Genomic DNA, 26,617 nt, shown 5'->3' on the forward strand with positions numbered 1-26,617 from the left:
ATGAATCCAACATCTATGTTAGTAGAGATGAAAAGCTTCATTCCTTCTTCATATACTTTCGAAACAAAAATCCAGAAGATAAAGCAAGAACTTTTAACAAGTAATTTAGACTGTAGTGCGAAAGATGAAACAAATGAACAGTATCTTTATGAAATGCAGGACATTATTGACCATTTACCCAAATTGCCTGAAATCCAACAACAAAAACTAACTATTCCTGAATTCGACGAAATTGAAGTCAAAACAACTGACTCAGTAGAAATAAAGAAGTTCATACGTAAAGTAAATTATGAATTCCTTGGTTTTCATTGCAACCATAAAGTTATGGACAAAGATTGCGACATGGTTTATAAGAATGTTTCTGACATATATAAATCTGAAGAATTTAAGACCTACGATAACTTTGTTTCATTAGTTGCTGAATGTGTTTGGGAAATAAGAGATAAAGATAGAAGAGGCAAAGTATGGAACGAACAACTAAGACCCGCTATGTTTGAGATGAAGAGAGCAATTGACGCCTTAGTTGTTTTAGCAGGTCAAATTTCAATGTATAACGCAAAAATGAACCCGCAATGTTCAAAATGTAAGGCAGCGATGAGGAAATATAACTACTCCGTCAAAGAGATAGAAAGAATGAGAAACGACTATGCAGATTTAAAGAAAGAAGTAGAAAAGCCAGCAGAAGATAAAATGGACATGTTAGCATTTCTGAACAAAAATTATCCAACTGCTGACGATTTCCTTCTATCTGACGTCAAGAAGAAATATAAAGAAACCTTCGGCATTGTTAAAACATTCGATGTACTAAAAGAAGAAATAGAAGCTACAAAACTGTTTAAAGTCATGAACCATCGCAACATATACCATGTAAAACGCTTGTAAATAGTTATGTTAGAAAAGAGGTTAGAAAACGTGTTAGATCTAACATGCTAACATAAACATTATTTTTGCTGAATTCAGCACAAAATTCTGAGTAAAATGACATATGGCACGTGTCAAACCGTTGAGTTTTCACAAATTTTAAAAATTGCTGCGGAAAGTTCGTCAAAAAAGTGAAGGTTCCCGACGGTTTCAAACCGCCATACTTTACATGAAGATAGTTTACAATGTCAACTAAATATCATGTACGATAGAAACGGTTATGTAAAGTTTACATTTTGTAAAGTTTTGTCCTGATTCAAGACAAGTCTTGTATTTTTTCAGAACAAGTCTTGTATTTTTTCAGAACAAGTCTTGTATTTTTTCAAGACAAATCTTGTCCTGATTCAGAACAAGTCTTGCACTTTTTAGTCAGTTTTTCTTGTAAAGTTCTCAAATTTGAGAACAATTGTCCTGATTCAAGACAAGTCTTGTATTTTTTCAGAACAAGTCTTGTATTTTTTCAGAACAAGTCTTGTATTTTTTCAAGACAAATCTTGTCCTGATTCAGAACAAGTCTTGTATTTTTTCAGAACAAGTCTTGTATTTTTTCAAGACAAATCTTGTCCTGATTCAGAACAAGTCTTGCACTTTTTCAGGAAATCCTATCGTCTAACTTTACAAATGTCACTTTTTCAACATGATTGCATTTTGGTCGGGAAACAACTTTCTCTCAATTTTGTCACTTTTTTCTATCGTCGTGTTTTGTCACTTTTCCCTCAGGGTGTGTGTCAGAAAATATCCAAAATCTTTATAGCCTCGTATCTCCTTCAATTCTTGACGGCTTGACATGTATGACACACCATTCAATTCAGAATTATGTGCTGAATCTTATGACCTTCATTTGTTCGTGACTTCTTTTCACATATGTAACCCTGAATTTTTAACATTTCTTTAACACAGAAAAATAAAGTTAGTTTTATTTTTATTTATTTTTTTATTTTGTATGTAAGGACAGATATGTCAACAACAGAGAACACAACAACTGCTATCGTTCATGAAGCCATAAATGAAGAATACGAGTGGGTTCAGTTTAACAAACAACTCCGTCTCATTCGTTCGGTCAAAGACGATATGTACCAAATGCAAAGTATTTTGACAGCATGTTTTGCTCCAGACACTAAACACGCAGACGACTGGTTCAAAAACCAAAGCACACAAGAACTTTTGAGTGAAATTTCTCTAGACCGACTTTTTTCGGTCTTGCATAAAACACATGAAAATCGTAAAAATTTGCCAATAAATTTAAGAGGTTATTATGTTCATAGACTTTTAGTAAATGCAGTTGCAATGTGGGCTTCTCCTCGTTATGCATGGCATGTTTACAGACTTCTTGACGAAATTCATAGACAAGAACGTGGAGAGATGGAAAAGAAACTTCAAGCAAAAGATGAAGTCATTGAATCCAAAGACAAAAGCATACAGAAAAGAATACCACGTTCAGTACCAAAAGGAAAGGAAAAGAGTTATAAGTATATGATATATACTGAAGAGTTGGAGAAAGAAGAAGAAAGATATGGTTATGTTGCATTTAGTCAGAAGAAACAACAAAAGCTTTTATGACCTTGCTAAGATTTACAAATCTGACAGAAACTGGTTCTATCGTGAAAACTTACCGATTTCAATGACACCGAATGAGCAAATAAAGGAAATTGTCAAAAATACTCTTCCTCAAACACACTATGACATCAAAGGTTGCACAATACTTACATTCAAAGAAGACTTAACATTACTGAAGGAAAAAATAACAGAATATTTCGATAACTTCAAAGAGGAAGAATAAAAAAATCTAAGCTAATTTTATTTTTTTATAAAATTTTATCTCATATGAAAGAACATGAATTTAGAATATTCGGAACTCATGACAGAAGAAGAGAACGAACAACATGTAAAAGATTATGCAAAATTTCTGAAGACATACAAAGCATTTAAACAATATCTAAATGCTTCTAAAGATTATGCAAAATTTCTGAAGGTATATAAAGCTTATGAAAAAGCGTATGAAAAGTTTATACATTGGGGAATTGTTGTAAAATATCGATATGAAGACTAACCAAAAATATATTTTTGCTTAAATGACGTCAGGGTCAATTTCTTCAACCATTTCACTTCCTTCGTCAATGTCAATAGAAGCTTCTTCAACCTTTGGTAAGAACTTTTGTATAACATCTTTGTTCGTTATTGTTTTCAGAGATGAAGAATAATATTTCACATTTGTTTCACCCTTCTTATATTCTTTCTGTTCGGAAAGATTCATAGCAATACTGAAGAAGTCAATGTTGGAGTTCTTTATAATAGTATAATGAGTATCTTTGACATTCACGAAGAAACCCTTTTGTTTCAAAACTACTGCTAACTCTTGTGAAGTATAACGTTTGCGGTCAATGACAATAGCTAATGGTCTGACATACTGACCAAACTTAGATTCTTTCACAAACTTCTTGTTAAAGATAACATTGACGTTTGAAGCATTATTGAACTCATTCTTGATGACAGTAGCGAGAGCATTGTATGAAAAGAACTTGCAATCTTGCATGTGTTTCATTAAAATAAAAATATTAAATTATTTTGAAAAATAACTTAAAAAAATCTAATCTAATTTTTTCAAAAAATATTTTTTATCCGATAGAAAAGATGACAGAAAAATTAACTTTTTACATAGCGCCAGACCCTTCTTGCCCACATCTTTTTAAGCCACAATATATATTCATAGAACTAAATAGAGAAAGCGAAATTCTACAAATAGAAGAAAGCGAATATTCTACAAACAGAGACATATAGAGCTAGATAACGAAACTGGATATGCACTATTCTGGTTAGATTGTCCTTATGAAATGTATGAAAAGGCTTATATGAAAATATAGAAAATATTGTCATGAAAACAATATAAGACCAAGCTCTAGAGAAAAATTCTATGCTGGTATAAAACATCTTTTCGAAGTTCGGAATGGCAAATATAGAAAGAAATAATTTTCTAAGTTATTTTTTCAAAAATATTTTTTTTTTATTTCCTACTAAAGATGTATCGGAAGTTGTCTAAGTTAGAAACACTCGGAAATAAAAAACTTCTTACAGAAGCTAATATAGATGTTGCAAAGCATTACACAACAAACAAAGGCACTCGCTGACATCCTCAATGACTATAATGGTGAAATAACTTATGATAGAATTCATGAGTTCATAAAGCGCAACGCGGCGAGGACGAGTCCATGCAAGAGCATTTCCTTTAAATGACGTTGCTATTGACTTATATCATAGACGTTCAATACCTCATGAAGTAAGAAGAGAAATGTTTGACATAACAAATGCAAACGTTGGTCATACTCGTAAAGCTCTTTCACATGACGTTCGTCAAGAGATGTTTGGACATAACAAATGCAAACGTTGGTGAAACAAGAAGAGCTGTACCACATGAAGTAAGAAGAGAGAATGTTTGACATAACAAATGCAAACGTTGGTGAAACACGAAGAGAGATGACACACTGAAACAACAAGAAAGAGATGTTTAAAAGTGCTATAGAACAAGTTCGCAAAGCTAATAATGTCATTCGTTCCATTGACGACAAACCAAAAGAAGGTGAGAGATGGTTAAAGAAAGATGAAGAAAATAGGAAGAGGAATGTGAAGTCAGGCAATAGACTCATTGACTTTAACATCGAAGCTTTAGATGAACCAAACAGAGACTACTTACACAACATTTCGGTAAGGTTTTATGAGACTCTTAGAGAAAATTAAAATAAACTCCCAACAGAGATGGATGGTATGTTATAAACTTGGTGAAAAGTATGAATGTTCTACGTTAACCTCAATAATATTGGAACATTACTACATCACTCTTGAAGGAGAACTTTATATCAGAGATAGAAGCAAATGCTGCAGGTATTGTTGAAATGCACTATGATTCTTCTTGACAAACATAAAGAATCTTACCGAAATAAAGATGTATGATTTAACAGAATATGAAGGCTTAACGATGTCAGATGTAAAGAAAGGCAAACCAAAAAAGAGACCATAAGAGATGAAAGCACACTGACAAATGACAGAAAGCCATTTTGGAAGCTCTTAAGCAACAGGAACCCAGCACTTATAGAAAGCTTTTGGAAAGATAATGGTGAAAAGAAGTTTTATAAGAAGAGAAGCGGTCAGTTCTGGAAGTATCTTTGCACATTACCTATAATCTTGAACGCTACCAAATCTTCAATGAACTGAACAAAAGAACTGCAACTTATGACAGAAGATAATGCTTCGTTTATGCTTGCATTCAGGCTGGAGTAAATGAAGAAACTATTGACCACATGAGAGAAGTCATTCGTGTTAGAGACTTTCCTCAAAGTAAAGTACAAGAAATTTCTGACGCACAGGTATAGCATTTAATGTTACCATTGGTTACTTCAATGACTCAAGACATAATGAAATAAAGAGATACATACCAAAAGAATGTGAAACTGTTCGAACTATTGACTTACTTCTTGTTGAAGACCACTACATGCTAAATGAAAGACTTCCAATGACAACATATTCATTCGAACTATATAGAAATCTTGAAGGAGTGTGGTGGAAATGAACATTGAAAAACAGATGAAAATATTACAAAGAGAGAAGATAAATAATGTAGTTCGCATGGATAGATACAACGTATGGGATGTATGAAAACATTGTGGGAGTGCAAATATTTTGAACCTATTTCTTATGGAGAACTTTTCACATATACGACTGACTTATATAAACAGAACCTTGCACCATTTAAAGATTTGACATATGCTCCAAAGTATTGTGTACAACTGAAGAAGAAAGCAGAGTCAAAAGAAGTAAATAAAGCTAAATGTAAGTTCATACCTGAGCACTTTTTCTTTGCTGACTTTGAGTGTAGTACGGATGGCTTTCATAAAGCTTTTAACATCTGTTATGACAGTGAAGATGGTTCAGTTAGTGAAAGTATTTGGGGTCAAAACTGTGCAACAGAATTTTTGGAAAGACTTCCTGACAAGAGTTTAATATATTTCCATAACCTCAGTTATGACATAAACTTCATCTTAAGACACATGACAGAAGTGAAAGGAACTCCCATCATTAAAGGTTCACGAACAATGCAAATAACTGGTTTATATAAAGGAAGGGCAATTATTATAAAAGACTCTTACAGTGTTATAAATAAGAAGCTTAAACTATTTCCTGCTATGTTTAACTTACAAACAGGACCGAAAGAAGTATTTCCATATAACTACTACAGCAGTGTTTTGTTAGCAAATGACAACAGAACTGGTGTCATTTCTGAAGCATGTAAGTTTATCCATGATGCAGATACATTTATGAAGAACATAGATTCCATCAAAGGTTGCAGAATAGATGAAAACCACTTCGACTTAGAAAAATATAGCACGTTTTACTGCAAACAAGATGTAAGAATTTTAAGAGAAGGTTTTGTAAAGTTCCGCAATGACTTATTGAAAGAGTTTGATTTAAACGTTTATGACTACGTTAGTATTTGTTCTATTGCTAACAAATTGTTTGAGAACAGAGTATACTTCCCGAATGGAAATCTTTATGACCTCTCAAATAAACCAAGAGAATTTATTTCGAGATGCATTCAAGGTGGAAGATGTATGTTGTCAGATAACATGAAACAAAAGAGCAAAAAGAAACTCATTGCTGACTTCGACACTGTTTCATTATATCCTTTCAGCTATAGCAAGACTTTATACTTTAGAAGGTATTCCAAAAGTATTGAAGGAAGAAATGTTAAGCACAGAGTTATCTCATGAGACATTTATTCGATGACGACCAAAAGGAACCCATTTGGTGAAAAGTTTATGTCTGGCTTCTTTGTTCTCATTAAGATAACAGAGATTGGTATACCCAGACACTTTCATTTAATAGTTTGCGACCCTGAACTAAATCCAGAACTTAACGTTCCAAGAAGTTCAAAACACTTGCTGTCTCATGTATGTTGACCATATAACATTACAAGACCTCATAAAATATCAAGGTGTCAAATGTGAAGTTTGCAAGGATACTATTACGATGGAAACAGAGATATGAGAATAAGAGATGAAGTAAAGAAGTTGTTTGAGTTAAGGTTAAAGTATAAGAAAGAAGAAAACCCCTTACAAGAAATTATAAAAACTCATTCTGAACAGCATTTATGGCAAAACTATTCTATCTCCTATTGAGTCAAAAATAACATAGTAGATGACAAAGATGCTATAAGATATGCTATAAGAAATTACAACCATATAGTGAAGTTCGAAGGTTTGGATGGTTCAGATAAAACTATTTTCAAGCTAACGAAAAGCATTTGCAGACACTTTAACTTCTGTCCACTTGGTGTTAATATTCTGTCTATGTCAAAACGTATTATGAATGAAGTATTCTGTACTGCAGAGGACATGGGACTTTCAAATCTTTTACCAGATACCGACAGTATGCACTTATATAATGAAGACATCCCAAAGCTTGCAGCAGGTTTAAGAAGAGATATGGTCGCGAACTTATAGGAAAGAACCTTGTCAATTTCATAGCGACTTTGCAGAAATAACACCTGGAAAACAAAGTTTAGCTTATAAAAGTATTTTCTGTGGAAAGAAGACCTACATAGACTTACTCACTAACGATTTAAATGAAGTTGCATTTCACTGCAGAATGAAAGGCGTGAAGCAAGATGTTATTGCTTTAACCGCTAATGAAATGTTTTCCTGAAGCTATACAATGCTATTACAATGAAGATAAGAACATTCACATACCTGTTGGAACATATGACAAAGACTCTGAGTTCAGTTTAATGAAACTTTACAAAGCACTTCATGATGGTCAAGAGATTGCATTCGACTTATGTAAGTCATGTCAACCTTGCTTTGCTGAAAAGTTCAACTTTTCAATAACGACTAAAACAAGCTTTATTCGTAAGTTGAAGTTCTGAGGTCATTTATTTTTGTTCAGCAATGAGGTCATTCGTGATAAAAATAAAGCTAGCGTAGATTTTACAATTACTGCGATGGTAGAGTTTAAGAGTTGTGCTTCAATGTAGAGACAGTCCTTCCCATCTGGAGCAAGAACACTGGACATTTATGGTCATGAGTGGAGTACATGTCTATCCAAAACTCACGATTGAAGCCAGTTAATTTATAGTATTTAGGGTTAGGAAGTGGTGAAGTTCTTGTATGACCAATGAACTCATTTTCAACGCCTTTGGCTATATTAGAGTAAAGTATTGCTTGCTTTCTATCCAAATGCCAGGTGTTACAATCTTTGAAAATTCATTTTTTCCTCGGAAGCATTGCATCATAATTTGAAAACATTCTTAAAAATCATCACTTTGGTTCGGAGATTTGAAATCTTATACGTAATGGATTTTTCTTTTTTTAGCGACTTCATTGAATGGTGAGAATACAATGAATTGACAGTCATGAGTTCCATCTTCATTTTCATTAAATTCATAATGAAAGTCTATAAGTTGTGGCTTGACTACCTTCTTCTTTCAGTTGTGCAAGAAACTCACGTAAAGGCTGTAAAGTTTGTACTTCAATGTTGAACTTTTCTCGAACATCTCATTAAATTGAAATCATACATTGTGCAATGTTGTATCGTCTTTAAAGTATTTGTATATGTGAATGTTTTGGGCGCTTAAAGACTGTTCGTCATTTTCTATCTCGACTTGAAGTATAAAGTCAACCTTTCTGAAAGCACGTGTTATATACATGATGTTATGCCAATGTACTTCTCTTCATTTATGTTCACAATCCAGTCTGTTGGAAACTTAAACGTTACTCTGTTCCCCTTTATTTTGACGTCAGGGTTTTCACTACTGAACGCAACAGTTAAAGGTATTTGTCTATACATTTAATTCGGATAAAAATAAACCATTTACTCTTTCTTTGCTTCAGCTTCTTTAGCTTTTGCTTCTTCTCTAGCTTTTTTCGCCAGCAAACGTGGGTTCTTCTGTCTTCCAGCAGCTAATGCAGCTAGTTGTTTTTCACTAAGTTTTCTCTTTGGTCTCTCTGGCTTTTGTTCTTGTTTTTGTTCCTTCAGTTCGGATAAAATTTGCTCGCGAATTTCTTTCTTCAATGCTTCAACATCTATGACACCTTGGGTCTTGTCCGTAGGGCTTGTCTGAGTCATTTGACTGCAGATAAAAAAACTAAATTAAAACTTTAACCGATGTAAAATGAGCTTGTCAAAATCAGAGCGAGAGTCTATTATATTAAATGACGCAAGAGGAATACAACATCCTTTCTATTACGTAAGTCAGAGTAAAGATGGTAAAATATACGTAAGAAAAAGAAAGGTACCATTAGCGAATGCAGAGAGCGACAACATTAAGGTGCATGGCAAGGGTGAAGTCCACGAAGCCCATATAAAACCTTCTGTTCAAACTGAAAAGTCAATAGAACCAGAAAGAAAAGAAGCCAGATGTACTTTCAATAACGAACCAAGAGCTTATTGCAAAGTTCGTGAATTTCATTGAAAAACAAACCGAGTCAAAGAACCCTGACCCGCCGGTGAAAGAAGTTGAGACAAAAGAGAATGTACAGTTCATTGAAATGTCAAGAAACAACTTCCACCACGAATACCAAGAAGAAGAGTGAGAATAATGAAGTAAATAGATATTTTTATCTGAAGTAAATACATGCAGAACGAACAGCTAAACGAATTTACTCCAGCAGAGCATATTCATCAGATTCGCTCATATTTCGATATCATAGACAATGCAGTTCAAATTGGTGACACTAATAGAAAATATTCTGACGCAAAGATTCCATCACAACCTGGAACTGCTAAAGATAACACATGGGTAACATTCAATCTCTCACCTCCTGGTGAAAATATGTTGGACCTTTACAATACATTCATTACGTATAAAATGGAAGGTCAATTTATTGTAGATAAAGAAATTGGTTCAGGTTCCAATAAAAAAACAAACCCACCAGGATTTTGGATTGGTTCGATGACGCTTTCTATGCAGTTGCTGGATATCAAATCCTTGCAAATGGTCGTATTGTATATTCTCAAGACAACGCAAGAGAAGAAGCATATATAACTTCAAACTCACAAACTACCGAACAAATAAAGAAAGTAGATGTTTTCTCAAAGACTCGACATGAAGATGTATGGAGTCATTCGGGAACATGCAGAACAGGACAAATTGTTAGTGGTCCAATTACAGCAGGAAAATCATTTGATTTTAAGCTTCGTTTAAGAATTCCTGTTAGAAAGTTTTTACCATTAGAAGCTATATAGATTTATTCCTGCATTTGCTGGTAACATTCAGCTTAAAGTAAAGTTCAGTAGCGACGCCTTACAATGCACATCTATATCTGTAAATGATATCATTGCTTTCAATCCAACTCTTAAAGTTGCATTTGCTTCAGATTCAAATCCACCGACAAATAAATTTGTTCCATGGAATGAACCATTCACTATGATAACGAAGGCAGTAGAAGCTAGTGGAACAGTTACTATTACAACTGTAACCCAGCAACTATTTCGAACAAAGATGGATTTTAATGAATGTTTCATTCATCCAAAGTCATTCTCTTTAGACCCTAACATTTATACAGAACTTGTAGAACATTATACAAACGAGGCTTTATGTTTTCCTGTTAAAGTTATGGATTGGATTCCTATGGACGGTTCATTCTCAAAGAATACAGATAGTTCAAGTGCAACATTTACAGCAGCTTATACGCCTATTAATGTTAAAAGTATTTGGGCACTATTTAGAAAGAAAGACAACTATTATGTTAATTTTGAGAACCCTAAGTTTAAATATCTTCAGCTTTCCATGGGAGCTTATGGAAATATGCCTGCAGAACCTGAAAAATCATATGGACCTGTATTTTATGAAATGGTTGCGAACGCCTGCAATACAAACAATGATATGATAGGATTTAATGAAGATGTTATGAGGTCATTGGTGGATGATGGTAGTGTGGAACATAAATGGGATAGCTATGACAACACACATTTCTTATGTGGTTTTCCAACAGAAGTGGACTTTTGCTTCCAGCAAGGTCAAACATCTACTGCTCCAATAACATACAAATTGTCTGTTAAAGGACCTATTGAACTAGCAACTGAAAATGTACCAAAGCCACTTATTGGATTTATGAGGGATTGTTGCTTTGCAATACAAGTAAGACAGTCAGGCATACCAATAATAAGACTTGACGACTATAACTTAGCAACTGACGACAGTGAGGAATAAAGGATGAACGTTTATTTTTAAAGCTTATAAATGAGTTCTTCATCAAGCTCTCGTGAACCTTCACCATCTATGAAACAAACTTTACCAAACGATTATGGAGCACCTATTGAATATTTCTTACGAGCTGCACAATGGCAAAGAGCAGTCTCACCAAGGTTAGGTGTTCCACCAGCTCCTGTCAAAAATAGCATTTGGTCAAGTCCTTATATAAGATATGGTCTCCCACTAGGTTTGCTAGCTACAGCAGGAGCAGTTATGATGTTGAAAAGAAATAAAGCAAATGTTGTAAATAATACTGAAGTAGCTGAAGTTAAACAAACTCCAACACCTTCGCCAAAACCAACGCCTTCACAAGCAAAACCTTCAATGACTCCTGAACCTATGGAAGTACAAACTCCTGTTCAAAAGTCAACTCCTAAACCGACTCCAACATTTAAACCAGAACCTACTCCTCAAATAAATCGTAAAACTCCTGCGTTTCCTTACTGAAAAAATAACGTTATTTTTTATTTTATTTGAACATTTTTATTTGATTGAAATGACGACTAAAGTCACTGAAGCAATGAAACAAAAGTTTTTGGTAGAATACATTAAATCAGGAATTATTCCAGAAGGTTTTTACGTTCATACTATGAAGGATGGTAGAGTTCAGTTTAGAAAGATAAAGCAACCATTAGATAGAGAAGGAATTTTGAGAAAGATTAAACTTCATGAGGACAACATTGCTGAACTTAAGAAGAAGTTAGAAGAGTTGGAGAAAGGAAGAGAGTTATAAAGCAATGAATTCAACAGGTTAGAAAAGAGGTTAGATATCGGGTTAGATCTAACCTTCTACCCTAAATTTATTTTTGTGCTATGTTTTCATACGTGTGCGGGTGGTGATATCATTAATTTTTAAGTTTATTTTTTATTTTATTTTTATTTTATTTGGATGTAATGACAGAACAAAAGCAACTCATACAAATCAAAACATATAACAAACATACATTTAAACATTTATTCTTCCTTCCTGAGCATAACATGTTCTTTCAAATACATCCGAGACCAGTTGACTTTTCATTGACTGTTTATAAAGATAGAAATAGTTATATCATTAAACCATACGATGACGAAGGTAAGTTATGTAAATTGTACGTTAAGAAGTTAGAGAAAGTTTATGGCTTCAAGTATGACTACAATAGGGTTAACACTGATGATGAAGATATTGAGGAAAATTTATGAGAACATTAGTGAAGTTGTTAGTGAGAACGATAGTGAGAACGTTTATTTTTACATTAGTGAGTTCGTTAGTGAAGTGGTTGGTGGTTTTGTAAATATTTAAGGTTAAGTTAGTGTTGTCGTTTGTGTTGTAAAATATACGTTAACGGTTTTGTAAAGTGTCAAATTCACAAGTATTGGGTAAAGTGGAACGCAGTGCCACCATACCCAAGACTTGTATACTAACTATTATATAACGATATATAACATTAATAAATAAGCAATGTGTATGAATTTATAGAATGCCCCGAATTTATAATTTCAAATTCTTTAAAAAAAAGACATGAAATTGTAATTTCAGATAAAAATAGATATTTGCGTCTCTTCCTTAGTGTAACTGTGCTGCTGGTAAGCGTTTTGGTTGAGTTTGTAAAGAATGTCAAATATGAAGCAGATATAATGAGATTTGATGAACACTTTAACCGTAGCCCTTGTTTGTCTCTTTGTGCTCAGTGTAACTGTGCTGGTAAGCGTTTTGGTTGGCATTTAGTGAAACCACTAAGTCGACCATTAAAAAAAAACTAAGTGATAACTTTGTCCCATTCTCAAAATGAGAATTCTCGGACATACGATTATTTTTGATTCAAATGCTGTTCGGCATTAAAAGCAAAAATAATCATATAAGGTCGATGAAAAATTGAGCGTTTTTAAAAAACCGCCGTTTGAGAGGAAAATTGAGAGCCCCGATGTATACTTTTTGACATTGTCAAAAACTTTGAAAGGACCAAAAAAATTTAGTGTCAGAAAGTTTACAAATGTATCCTTTCTGACAAACAGACTCTCAGAAAGTACTCAAACTGCGGTTTTTAATTTCCGCACTTTTTTTGGCGACCTTACCCGAGAATTACACTTTTCCGACTTTTTTTCGCTCGCTTCGCGCCCCTGGCAAAACGTCGGAAAAGTGTAAATTTGACCAAAATTCCAACTGAGAAAATCATGCATAATGTATGTAGTATCTAAATCTATAATTTTACTCTAATTTATAATAATAAAGAATCTTCCATCCTAACTACCATCCTAACCGTTTATATTTAATTTTTATGGATTTGGAAGATATTTGTGGGCAAAATCCAAAATAACCGTTTTGGGAAGATTTTATAATTTCTGGTTAATTTCACTACACATGTAACGATTTCAAATTTTTGATATTGGTCAGACACCTTTGTCCAGGTATATATTAGACATTTGGATGTAAATAAAGTTAGAAATATGCTTATTTCTTTTATGAAAGCCAATATATGGGTTCGTTTGAGTGAGGCGTCATGAAGGCGTCACGATGTAAACCATTCAAGTTTGAATGGTTTACGGGCGTCATAAGGGTGAATTCAAAGGGCCGGCGTCATAGTTTACAAAACGGTTATTTGTGTCAAAAATAAAAGAGGAAGTAATGTTAATCTTTCAAAAATATTGATTGTGGTTTTGAAATTTATTGAAAAAAAGACTTTTGAGAGAAAAAGTTTTAGATTCTCAGAGAGGAAATTGTTGCCTACGAAGTACTTGCTCTAGTCCAGCCCATCCTAGGCCACAATCCAATTTCTTAAATCATTTTTATTTTTATTTTTTTCTGTCTCTCAAAAGTTTCTTCAATTTTTTGTTTCATAATTTACAAATTCTCAATTATTTCACTGAGCTTATGAAAATCATTATGAAAATTTTTATTCCATAATATTATCTATAATATCAAATAAAACAACAAATAATTTTTTGGTCACTTTTTACTTCCTCGACGATTGCTCATCTAAAAATATCTGACATTTATTTCATGACGCTCACCCTCTGAATTCTTGCCTTATGACGCCATAAACTATTCAAAATTGAATGTTTTACAATATGACGCCTTAGTGACGCCAACTCTCAAAATTCCCCAATATATATATTTAAAAATTAAAATAATAAGATACCATAAAGAAAAACCGAGACTTTTAAAATATGGCATACACATTTGTATTTGATTAAGAAAACGCATGTTTTTTTTAATTTTTATTATTTTAAGGGGTGAAATTCTGAGGTTTACAAATTTCCTTATATTGGTTTGTTTCGCGGTGAATATTGGATAAAACAAGAAAATTATTGCTCAAATCTATATTTTATCTCCTACTCTTTTTATGAATAAACTATTATGTTTCAGACTTTTTCCTATTTCGAGAAAAAAAAATTAATTTCATTTTTTTTAAATTCTAACTACTCCTGTGGAAGAAATTAAAGTTTTTGAAAAGGAAATCATGAAAATAACCAATAAAGATTTATTATTACGTCAATCACAATTACAACCAAATGTAACCATCGACATCGATGGATATTGGGACCATCCTCGAAATGGTTATCATTGTCTTGTCACGGCAATTGATGTACAAACACATAGAGTGATTGATTATCAATTAGTGACTCGCAATAATTCAAAGATAAACTCTTCAGCAAATTATTTTGGTGGTGCAAATGGGATGGAATCTAATGGAACGAAGCTATTATTTCAACGTTTAGCAAAGATTCCTAACATTGTTAATATTGTTCATGATAAGGATGGTAGATGTTCAAGAATAATTAAATTTCATAATTTTTCTGAATATTTCGATCAATATGGCTGCAATTGTTTTTGACATGCAAGTAAGGTTATTCAGAGAGCTTGAGTATGTTGGCATTGCAATAGATGCTGGAAGCACTAACTATCTTGAGTGCTACATCATGAATGCAAATACATCCTTGAAGCCTTTTCTGCTTCTTTTGACCAAGCCTAACTTTCCAGGCAATCATGCCTCATACATGAAAGCAATATATCAATGCTTTGCTGAATGCACACGCTTGCATCTTACTCCAGTAGGTTTCATTGGCGACAATCTTCGTGTTCAGTGGTCAGCGTTCGATAAAGAAAGAGAAGAGATGGGTTTCATTGCAATATCATGCGACTGTCATTCATTGAACCTTGCTATTAACGATACAAAACAGAATAATGAGACATTTGGCACTTTTTGTGAGAAGAACAAGTTATTTTGGGAATATCCCATTTTTGCAAGCAAAAAGTGACACTCCCATTTTTTGCAGCAAAAAATAGTAAATTAATGTTTAAGCCCTCAATACTAGGTCTTACCACATAATATTACATGGATAGATGCATTATACTATAATACATTCACATTGCTCATTAAAAATATAATGTTAGATGTTTTAATGCGCACTCTCTTTTGTGTTTCTAAGTTAATTCACAGTATGCTCGTATTATATGTATGAATAAAAATAATAATACATGTATTTTATATGAATTCCTCAAAATTTGCAGTGAAATCAAATTATATCTTAACAACAAAATGTATTTGAGCTATTTAGTGAGTATACAGTGTTTTTCCTATATGAGTATGATTTGATTAAATGTGCGTTACAAGTATATAGAATATATTGAGAATGAATGATATACAATTTTTTTGAAAGACTGTATTAGTATTGGTTCATAATTGGCTTGCTATAGCAAATTGTAAAATCAATATAAGTGATTATTGCGAACAAAGACAATCATTGTCTAACAATGACTGTCTTTGGTACAACTTTAAGAATGATCTCAAAACAATAATTATTTATAAATATGTACCAACAATATGTGATTGGTATAAATGTAAGCAATATGTGTGTTTCAAATTCACTACGAATCTTTTGTGATTTAAAGAAAAGTTGATACATATGTACCAATCGTTTGAGATTGGTACATTTGTAAGCAATCTATGCTTTGAAAGAAAGCCATGACAAAAGAATGGCTTTCTTTCAATCAACTTTTATTCGAATCTTCTTTAATTCAAAGAAAAGATGACTGATCTGCATCAATCAATATGTTTTTGATACATATGAACTGTTATATACCGTCTAAAGAAAGCTATAATAATCAAATGGCTTTCTTTGAATTAGATTCACTTCGAATCTCTCAATTTATTATTATTATTATTTATTATTATTAATATTATTTATTATTATTAATATTATTTATTATTATTAATATTATTTATTATTATTAATATTATTTATTATTATTAATATTATTTATTATTATTAATATTATTTATTATTATTAATATTATTTATTATTATTAATATTATTTATTATTATTAATATTATTTATTATTATTAATATTATTTATTATTATTAATATTATCTTTCTTTCAATGCAATACAAAGAACCGAACAAAGATAACATTATTCTCGATGAAACTATTATAAGTACTGAATTAACTATTTCAGAAACCGAGATAATCAATAATTTTTAAAATCAGTTTCATGAAAATATAGCTGAGATCGATTATCAATTATCATTCGATTTGCAAGTACGAGATTTGTATCAATACTCTCTTTCAGATGATGATAATTATTTATTTTCGCAGTTCAAAGAATTCCAATCATTTCTAAGCTATATTATATCCGATATACCGAAAATTCATCATTTTATATTATATGGTCCTATTCAATTTCGAAATCTTATTCCGGAATATATAATTTCTATCGCGCATATATAACACGGATTTTCGATAACCCAAATATAATTTCAGATTCCATATTCCAATGAAACAACTTATTTATGTTAAAAACTATTAAAATCCTTACCGCCATCTCTGATAAAACAAACCAATACTTGATTCATGAAAGATATGACCTGTTTTTATCTCTTTATATCAGCAAATTCAATTGCGATTCAATTTGCGAAATTATTTTGATCATTCGAAATAACCTATTGTATTTGGAAGGCAAAAATTCTGAAAACTATCCTGAGCAAATATTTTATTTTTATAATTATTAATCTCATTCCAAATGCATTAAATCAAAAAAATTTCAAAGCATCAAAGAGAATAGCAAAATTATTACAGTATATATTACGTATGCATTGCGACCTTTCGGAAAAAAGTTCCCACTTCCCACATTTTTAAAGAAAGTGGGGACCACCAGAAAAATTTAATTTTCAAAAATTTGGAGCCTCCGGCGGTGATGCGCCCTTCGGGAGCGCACCGCCGTCGGCCAGTGAACAAAAACAAAAAAGTTATTAAAATAAAATTTAATATGTCCTATTTTTCCTCTTTTTTCCTTCTTTTTTTCTTTCTCTCTCTTTTTTCTTCTCTCTTTCTTGCACTCTTGTCACTCAATGTTCCGTTTCAAGTTATGAATGCTGAACTTTGTGCCATTCCAAGGGATATTGCCTCCGCAAGCCCCCCGGAATGGCACTGAGAGAGTGACAAGTGTGCAATATGCTACTTCTTGAGCTAAATAGGGCCTCTGCTGATAGGGCCTCAGGAGCTTCATAGCTCCCTTTCGTAGGATTGGGAACTATGGAACTCCCCAAGCAAACAAAGACTTTAGGTGGGACTTCTTCAAAAAATAAAATTATTTTTGAATGTATATTCAATTTTAGATATTATTTTTAATCAAGACGATTATTTTAGGCCACGTGGATAGTGGGTGTTTTGGGTATAGATCCGTATTTTTCCCAAGTGAGCGGGGTATCTCTAATCCCAGCCCTATCGTCCTCCCAGTGTCAGTTTTTAATATAAAATCCAAAATTTTTAAAAAAATAAAAATTTCGAGAAATTTTTCTAGTTTTTTTTTTCTTTGATTTCAATAATTCAAAATAAATTTTGGAGTAAAAAGACACTATTTAATGAAATTCATATGAGTGAATGTGGATAAATACTCTCAAAACATACAATTTATCTATTTTTTCTTTATATTATCAACTAATTAGTGATAATTTTTTTTTGAATCAGATTTTTTTCATTAAAAATATAATATATAACGCAATAATGATGTACACATACGCATCTACATATCAAAATATAAAGTTTGTTTTGGTCTGGGCACCCCAACCCAAAATTCTAAAAAAATTGAATAAAATTGAATACTTGGGGCTGGGATACCCAGCCCGAAACCGAATTGAATTTTTTGAATTAAAGAATATATTTACGTATTTATAATATATATGTGATGTTTATAAAAAATACTAAATTTTTGTAAAAAAATTCAATTTATTCAAAACGTATATTAAGTGATCACTTCATTAGTAGGATCAGCGATCCTACTAAATGGTGAGAATGCCACTAGCTAAAAAGGGAGTCCTTGGAGCTCTTGATCTCTTGTCAGTAGAGTCCATAATGAGGCATGGCATCTACTGATTAGAGATCAGAGCAATCCTACCTTACCTTCAGGAGCTCCAAAGCTCCTAATCCTTACGAAAGGGAGCTTTGGAGCTCCTGAGTCTTCATCAACAGAGTCCCAGTTGATAAATATCCTATGCTGATGAAAGATGCGAAGCACATCTTCGAACCAGGAGCTCCAAAGCTCCTATTCCTTACGAAAGGGAGCTCTGGAGCTTCTGAAACTCCTCCTATTATAAAATAGGACAGTTTTCTTCTGAGGCTTCTCATCAAATCTAAGACTTCAGAAGAAAGCTGTCCTATCCGTGTATACTTACATTCTGATGGACTACAAGTGTACAACTTTAAGGCAGAGATTATCCGAGGCCTCTCATCAAATGAGGGACCTTGGATAATCTCTGCCTTAAGTAGTCAAATAGCTTTTCTGACTATTCAGGGACAAGAGAACAAGAGTTGGAATACTCTAAGGCAAGGTTCTTCCGAAATCTCTCATCGAATGAGAGACTTCAGAAGGACCTTGCCAAATCCTTGAACACCGATATCCTTGGAACTAAGCTAGGACCAAGGAGAAGTAGTGTACTATAGCGCACGATGGCAATCTCGGAAATACTTATATTGCCACATGCACAATATCTATTCAGCCTGACTCCTATATAGAAGAAGTCAGGAAGAATAGATATTGTGCATATGATTTGCAGAACTCTCATATATATAAATTTTTGTTATCCCAAAAAGGTGACACTTTGGGTGTATCGTCCATCCCAGGGATGCAAAATTCACGTCACCTTGTATCTATATTTTGGGAAAAGTATTCAATTTGTGGGTCAAAGTTGTAAAAGTGAACGATTATTCATCCACCTTTTACCACATATGTTAGTAGTATATATAGCGGGTTTTGTGACTTTTTTTGTAAACGTAAGAATTCATACAATATTGAACGATTTTGTATCATTTTTTTTTAACATATGAAGTAAAAAATGTATGATTCTTACGGTTTTTATTCTTACGTTTTTGAATAAATCAAGATTTAAAAAATTTTCAAAATTGTAAGACATTTACACTCAGCCCATACATGATGAAATAAAAAAATAATTTTTTTAAAAAATAAACTTTAAAAATTCATGTCTTACATTTTTTGAATAAATGAGGGGTCCCTCGGTCCCTCGGTCCCTCGGTTAATTAACATCTTTTTGAAAATAGTGACAACAGTCACTGTGTGACGAGACCTGAAGGTCTTGACATTTTGACAACAGGGAAAAAAAGGAGGAAATTCATGTCTTACATTTTTTGAATAATTTATTTTTTTTATTTTTTATTTTATAATAAATGAGTATAACAACTAATTCATTGAAATCTTTAAAGTTCACTAATTCAGAATTAGAAAATATTTTAGAAAATTTTGGAGACGGTTCTTATCCAACATATATGCAGAATGTGAAAGAGTTTTCCAGATTGTTGAATGAATTTAAATATAACGGACCAATTACTAAAAAGGCTATAATGAGATATTTATATCCCAAAAAAGTTGAAAAACAGGAGAATATTCCTCTTTATGGTCCAGAGGACCTGGGCTCAGAGAGCCTTGAAACACCTCCTGAATATTTTGAAGAAAAAATTAAACAAGATGAATATTATAACGATGAGATTGAGAAATTGGAACAATTAAGAAATGAAATAGATGAAAAAATTATTGAATTGAGAAATGCTGAGAATGAAGTAGAGGGTTTAATGAATATCCCAGCTTCAGAATCAGAAGTTCAAAAATCACATGAGGAAAGATATAAAAATTATGTCTCAGAATCAACACAAAATTTATTAGATGGTGAAATAGACGAAACACTTTCAGAAGAAGGTACTAAATTTATTCGTAAACATAAGTTACAATTTATTGATAATGGAGATTATCCATGTATATTACTTTCACCTCCTCTTGATTCTGAAAAATTCAAAAAAGCACTGAAAAATGTAACATATGCAACAAATACGATTAAGAAAGAAGACCATGATATTTACACAAATTATTATTTAAATAAATGTACAGGTGTTGATAAAGTTTTTGATTTGTTAGATAAAATATCAAAAGAAACAATTGGTACATATAAAATTTTATGCGATTGTGGTTTCATTATTGAAGATACCAATAATGTTTCATATGAAAGAACAGCACCGAAGGAAGACGAAGTGGAAAGGTCTATACCATTCGTTATTAAGAACATAAAAGATATGAAAACTTATAAACATTATATTTATTCATTTATTTCAGAAAAAATGGAAGCAACCCATAAAACATCTTCTCATCATTTTATAGCTATTCATACATTCCTTTTCAAAGTTGTGAAATTAAATAAGACAGGAATTAGATTTAATGTATCAGGGTACGCATTCTTGAGTAAATTAAAATGTATTCGTCACGTCGCAGATGATAAAAATTTATGTGTTCTTAATTCATTTTATGGACTTTAGCCCTGGACTCTCTGAGTCTCGGACTTTAAAAAAAATAAACTTTATTTTTATTTATTTTTTAATTTTTATTCTTACATAAATGAACAAAAATGGAACAGCTAAAATGAATGATAATCAAATAAGAGCCGAAGGTAGAAGGTTATTTAAACGCTTCTATAACATTCCTGATGGTGTTAATCCTAAAACTCGTAGAAGTTATTTAAATGAAGCCATAGATGCATATGAAGGATTTGACATTTCATCAGAAAGTGAGAGATTAGCAAGAATGTTAAACGTTAATATTGATTTTTATTATTGTGACCCTCAACCAGAAGACGTAGACATTAACAAGGTAGACTTTCATTAGTGGAATCATAATGATAGATCCAGAATTTGAAACAGTAAATATTTTATTAACACAGAGTCCATGTGGAAACTTCACGCTGACAGAATAACAGACGTTGAAGCACTCACAGGATATAAAGTTTGCCCCTTTTGCAAAGAAGAAGTATATTCTATCCGTGATGATCCAGAAAGGAAAAACCAAAGAAGATTTTTAAAACATTGTGAGAATGTAAAGAAAATAATGGAAGATTAATTCAAGACGTTCAATTGCAAAAGACACAGCAACCATATGCACCACATATTACGAAACAGAAGATATATCAGTGGTATTAGCTCATAATTTGCAGGAATATTATCAACCGACAAGATATTATATTACTTTTGACTTCGAAACATTAGAGACTAAAGAAGAATTACAACTTTCTGAGTGTGCAACTTTGAACGCTTACTTAAAACCATTCATGGTATCATCAACGGTTAAATTAAACGATAAAACTTTACGAGGAATTTTTTGCTTAACATCAAGTGATTCGTTCATCTCTGATTGGATTGAATTTTATTTTCAACCTGTTCATTAGTTGCTAATCAAATTTGAACAATATGAAGAATTAATGAAGCCACAAACGGTGGGACATTGTCCCATACATTAAATGAGAAAGAAGGAAGCAATGAAAGAGCTTTTAGATGAAGAATTTAATAAGTGAATATCATTGGTTTTAATTCGGGAAAGTTTGATTTAAATTTAATTCTTCGTGATTAAATACTGCAAAATGGAAGATAAAATCAATGCTGGGTTCTTCTTCTCAATTTAAGCAAATCATTGTAAAGAAAACAAACGTTCCATATGAATTGAGATTTATTGACATCAGAAATTATATAGCGGGTGGAACATTAGACCAATTTACTCAAGATTTCGGAAACAATAAAACGTGTTTAAATCATTCTCCCATATCAATTCATCACATGGGAAAATTACGAAGATGAATTATATAAAGAGGAACCATTCACTCAAGATTCATTTTATTCAGCATTAACACAAGAAAATATCCGATTCAGATTATCAAATATATCTCAATGATGCTAAAAATTTGAGAATAGATTAGATATTTTATTCATTATTGCAATAAAGACGTTGAAATTATGATTGACCCAATTGATAAAATTATTGAAGAAACATTTGTTTATAAAATTGATATGCTTCATAATCTTTTCATTATCATCTAATGCATCAATGATTCGTTACGCGTTAGCATATAGAACTTCAATCCTAACGAAACTATCCAGAGAAGAAGAAAATGTGGAATCAAGTTTTGAATTAACGAAAAAGTATTGGAAATATAAAATTGAATCATATAAGAAACAAGATGAAAAAGCGAAAAGAGATACCAAAAACAATGTTTCAATAGATGATTTTCAATACTATCACGATTTAATCCTTTCATCTAAATGCAAAATGTGTGGTAAAGCGTTTACATATGCAAATAAACCAACATTGGATAGAATCGATAATGAAAAACCACACACCAAAGAAAATTGTCAGTTAATGTGTTGTTATTGCAATGTCGTAAAATCAAATAAAGATGAAGACATTCAACGTTTAAGAATCAATTTAAGAAATTATGCATTGAAAAATAATTTACCAATGACTTTAGATTCAGTGGAAGCGTATCACATCCTCCGTAATGGAATTACTGGTGGTCTCTCTAATGTTCAACATCGTGTTAATCTTAAAGGTATCACGCACATTAATAAACTTTCATATAGTCCAGAAACTAAAACTGTATCAAATGAGGACACTTCCAACATCATGACTCATTTCGTTGGTGTTGATTTTAATTCATTATATCCTTCATCATTTTCATCTAATCCTCATGATTTCATTCAATATACTGACCATAAAATGTATATGCCGGGAAGATTAGAAGATGTTTTAATTTGTGATACAGCAACAAAGAAAGCAAAAGCTTTAGGAATTATTAGAAAGAAAAATACTTTATTCGTGGCTGAAGTAAAGGGTCACATTGATGAAAAGTATATTAATGATTACATTAACTTTTTTACCGATAATAGAAACTTAGATATTATCACAGATGAAAAAAACAATTGGCAGTTTTATGTATAATTACATGAAATCAAACAATCTACCAGTTGACCAGAAACAGAGAAAATTAACTCAGTTAGCATCAACACACAACCAATATCAACCATTTTCTTCTTATTATCTTTGGTATCTAATAGACAGATTTCATTTTATCATCGATGATATTCAATCAATTTTAACATTTACGAAAAATTCATGTTTTAATGAATTTGCGAACAAATTTATGAACGAAAGACAAAAGGCTGAATTAGAAGGAAATAAAGGAAAAAGTTTATTTTGCAAAATTTCACTTAATGGATCATATGGTTACGATGCAATGAATACACAAAATTACGCAAAGACTAAAATAATGAATGCACAAAAGGCACGCGTTGCATGTATGTCAAATAAATTTAAAAACATTAGAGAAATAGGTGAGGATACGTATCAAGTGATGCTCAAAGATAGATTTTATAGATGTGAAACATGTTTACAAGAGGCATTTTTCACTTTAGATAATGCTAAATACTGGTATTTGGTTTTCATTTATGATTTCATGTATAAATGTATGGATGTTAATCGTTTTCATTTCATTGAAGGTGATACTGATTCATCATATTGGGCAATCGCTGGCGACCCAAATCTTCCTAACACTCAAGCATTTCAAGCGATTGTAACCGATAAACAATTTTATGATAAAAACATTTTCAAATTCGCACCTTTTGATTTCTTTTGTTTTGATGAGAAATTTAAACCTAAATTAAAGAATAAAGCTGAAGAAAAAGCACATGAGAAAAAATTATTGGGTTTAGCAATTGAGAAACAAGGTGATAACATGGTTGCTTTATGTCCTAAATGTTATACATCATTCAACGGAATGATTGGTGAAGACTCCTTCAAAAAGATAGCACAAAAAATGAAAGGTATTAGTTTAAGACAAAATAAGCAATTAACACCTAAAAATTATTTGGATATAATAAATGATAAAGTGATATTTGATGGTCAGAATATTAATTTACAACTTAAAAATGAGTCAATGACTCGCTTAACAATTGGTAAGACTGCATTAACAGGAGCACACACTAAGGCTGTATGTTGTGAAAATGGATGTTGTATGCCATTTATTTAATGAAATGCCACAGAAGAGACAAAGAGGCGGGCACCCTTAAACATTTATTTTATTTTTATATAAATGAATAGTGTAGATTTAAAAATTTTAATTGATGATTTAGTATTTAATCAAAATTTTCTTACTTATTATGATTTAAAAGCATATCTTCAAAAACATGATGAAAATATAACGGGTGATGATATGGATGAATACTATCGGTATTATAAAAACGAAATTTTGAAATATCATGATAAAATAATTAAACGTTTAAGAGAGAATATTAAAGAAGGAAAATATTCAAAGGGAAAAAGTAAATCACAACTTAAACAGTTGAAAGATTTCAAAAATAAAGTATTAACTGAAAAAGATATTGATGAATTATATAATTTATATAATCCTGAACCGCAAAAGCCAAAAGAGAAAAGTTTGGACGTTCAGCAGCTCATAAATGAAGCACAAGCTTTAATTTATGATTCATTAGTTAAACCATATTCAGCCCGACTTTTAAATGAAGATCAACTTTTGGAATTCATCCTTCAACATAAACTCGAAGCGGGAAAGTATATCAAACCTTTATATACAGCATATTTAAAACAAATGAATAGAATACATCCAGAATTAATGAAGGGGGGAATGAAATCCAAAATCAAAGCAGATAAAATTAAACCACTTGCAACACCAAAACCTCCAACGACAGTACCACCTCCTCCTTCAGTTAATCCTTCATCATTCACTTTATTATATCCATTTCAAACATTAAAGAAACAAAAAGATTTTAAAAAGGGTTTCAAGATATTAAATAAACCAATTGACCCGAAAATTCAACCATTAAAGGAAAAATTTAGTCGTCCATCATTTGCACCTTCACTTTATTCATATGAAATCGATCATCTGGAATATTCAAAAGGAAATATTACTTATTTATTTGCCATTAACATTAACACTAGATATTTATACTGCATTCCGGTGAAAGGGAAAACAGAACAGGAAACAAGAAGAGCTATACAATACTTACTAGATCAGGAAAGAGTAGATAATATCAGGGGTGATGGTGATAAAGGATTTCAGGCAGCCATGACTCATTATTTCCCACAAATTAATTTTTACTTTTCATCCTCTCCATATACGTTTCATAATAAAATAGTTGATGCGGTAATGAGAACTCTTAGAGATGCGTTAGGGGTTAACGGTCAGATATACTGGGATGGAAATCATGACTCCATCATACAGCAGTTAGTATATTATTACAATAATACATGGCATAGAACTATTAACATGAAACCAGTGGAAATGAAAAATGATATTTCAAAAGAATGGGAATATATTAGAAAACAAATGGAAAGGTTAAATGATGTTAAACGTGAACAAATTAATTCGGGGCTCATGAATTTTAAACAAGGGGATAAAGTTTTGATTCATCTCGATTATGGAAAAACTGATAAATCAATGACAAAAAGAAGACGAAGATTTGACACAATAGCTGAATTTGTTAGATATATTAACGGCAATGCATTAGTTGAAGTTGACAATAAATTAATAGAAATTCCGATTTATTTTATTACTCCATTATATTTAAATAATATTTAATTTTTTTATTTCGTAAGAAATGAGTAACGATGAAGCAGCCAAGAGTCCAGACGATGAATATAAAAAGAAACTAAACAGAATTAAATCAAAAATATGCTATTACAAAAAGAAGCCACAATGTGGTGGGGTTGAAAACGATAAAGAAATAATCGAAAAATTAGAAACTTACCGTTCAATCCTTAAACTGAGTGAAGCAAAAATAAAAGAATTTAATAGAATAAATAAATTGATTGGAAGAGATGAATTTAATAAAGATGAATTTTTAAACTCTATCCAAATTTAATTTTTATTCCTCTTCGACAACATTTCTCTTTCCATCATTACTGCATAACCACATTTTCTCAGTTTTAGTGGTTTGTTATTTTTAACATGTTCTCGCATCATTTTTATCATTTCCTCCCTTGTTATGATTCGTGGTAAATTTTGAGCTTGTGGGGTATTCATTTATGATAAAAATAAAAATTTAAATTATACCGTTCGCTCTTTTGGAGCTCAGGACTTTCAGTCCGTTCTAAAGTTTGTGACAACAGTCACTGTGTGACGAGACCTGAAGGT

At 31.7% G+C, this 26,617-nt stretch overlaps 7 protein-coding genes and 3 pseudogenes across 10 annotated transcripts, besides 8 other annotated features; 9 read left to right on the forward strand and 1 right to left on the reverse strand.

Annotated features, from left to right (window-relative positions):
* Positions 1-12,564: part of a mobile genetic element that runs on past the window's edge.
* On the forward strand, positions 499-882 carry TVAGG3_0152830 (organellar and viral DNA polymerase type B; the record flags this gene model as incomplete). Its single annotated transcript, XM_051224728.1, has 1 exon — positions 499-882. One exon carries the CDS (start codon positions 499-501, stop codon positions 880-882), a length of 384 nt encoding a protein of 127 aa, XP_051109714.1.
* TVAGG3_0152840 lies at positions 1,879-2,701 on the forward strand (annotated as a pseudogene). Its single transcript has one exon. A coding segment is annotated over exon 1 (823 nt).
* TVAGG3_0152850 lies at positions 2,928-3,463 on the reverse strand (annotated as a pseudogene). Its single transcript has one exon. A coding segment is annotated over exon 1 (536 nt).
* Positions 10,409-11,119, forward strand: TVAGG3_0152860 (uncharacterized protein; the record flags this gene model as incomplete). The annotated part of the gene is made up of 1 exon (XM_051224729.1): positions 10,409-11,119. One exon carries the CDS (start codon positions 10,409-10,411, stop codon positions 11,117-11,119), a length of 711 nt encoding a protein of 236 aa, XP_051109715.1.
* On the forward strand, positions 11,150-11,608 carry TVAGG3_0152870 (repellent protein 1 family; the record flags this gene model as incomplete). Its single annotated transcript, XM_051224730.1, has 1 exon — positions 11,150-11,608. One exon carries the CDS (start codon positions 11,150-11,152, stop codon positions 11,606-11,608), a length of 459 nt encoding a protein of 152 aa, XP_051109716.1.
* Positions 11,882-12,564: a terminal%2Cinverted (terminal inverted repeat of Maverick-1C transposon ID:TVAGG3_0152690).
* A 1,800-nt stretch (positions 12,565-14,364) lies between these two features.
* Positions 14,365-14,391: a mobile genetic element.
* Positions 14,365-14,391: a terminal%2Cinverted (terminal inverted repeat of tvBac_109 transposon ID:TVAGG3_0152880).
* A 562-nt stretch (positions 14,392-14,953) lies between these two features.
* Positions 14,954-15,397, forward strand: TVAGG3_0152890 (uncharacterized protein; the record flags this gene model as incomplete). Its single annotated transcript, XM_001306923.1, has 1 exon — positions 14,954-15,397. The coding sequence occupies one exon, from the start codon at positions 14,954-14,956 to the stop codon at positions 15,395-15,397; it is 444 nt and encodes a 147-aa protein (XP_001306924.1).
* Positions 15,398-17,402: 2,005 nt separating this feature from the next.
* Positions 17,403-17,475: a mobile genetic element.
* Positions 17,476-18,542: 1,067 nt separating this feature from the next.
* Positions 18,543-18,727: a mobile genetic element.
* Positions 18,728-18,748: 21 nt separating this feature from the next.
* Positions 18,749-18,819: a mobile genetic element.
* A 971-nt stretch (positions 18,820-19,790) lies between these two features.
* Positions 19,791-26,617: part of a mobile genetic element that runs on past the window's edge.
* TVAGG3_0152940 (uncharacterized protein) lies at positions 19,824-20,960 on the forward strand (the record flags this gene model as incomplete). The annotated part of the gene is made up of 1 exon (XM_051224731.1): positions 19,824-20,960. The coding sequence occupies one exon, from the start codon at positions 19,824-19,826 to the stop codon at positions 20,958-20,960; it is 1,137 nt and encodes a 378-aa protein (XP_051109717.1).
* Positions 21,896-23,062, forward strand: TVAGG3_0152950 (annotated as a pseudogene). Its single transcript has one exon. A coding segment is annotated over exon 1 (1,167 nt).
* On the forward strand, positions 25,631-26,062 carry TVAGG3_0152960 (uncharacterized protein; the record flags this gene model as incomplete). Its single annotated transcript, XM_051224732.1, has 1 exon — positions 25,631-26,062. The coding sequence occupies one exon, from the start codon at positions 25,631-25,633 to the stop codon at positions 26,060-26,062; it is 432 nt and encodes a 143-aa protein (XP_051109718.1).
* Positions 26,082-26,345, forward strand: TVAGG3_0152970 (uncharacterized protein; the record flags this gene model as incomplete). The annotated part of the gene is made up of 1 exon (XM_001306922.1): positions 26,082-26,345. One exon carries the CDS (start codon positions 26,082-26,084, stop codon positions 26,343-26,345), a length of 264 nt encoding a protein of 87 aa, XP_001306923.1.

This window comes from Trichomonas vaginalis, chromosome IV (assembly GCF_026262505.1).
Source record: "Trichomonas vaginalis G3 chromosome IV, whole genome shotgun sequence".
NCBI lineage: Eukaryota > Parabasalia > Trichomonadida > Trichomonadidae > Trichomonas > Trichomonas vaginalis.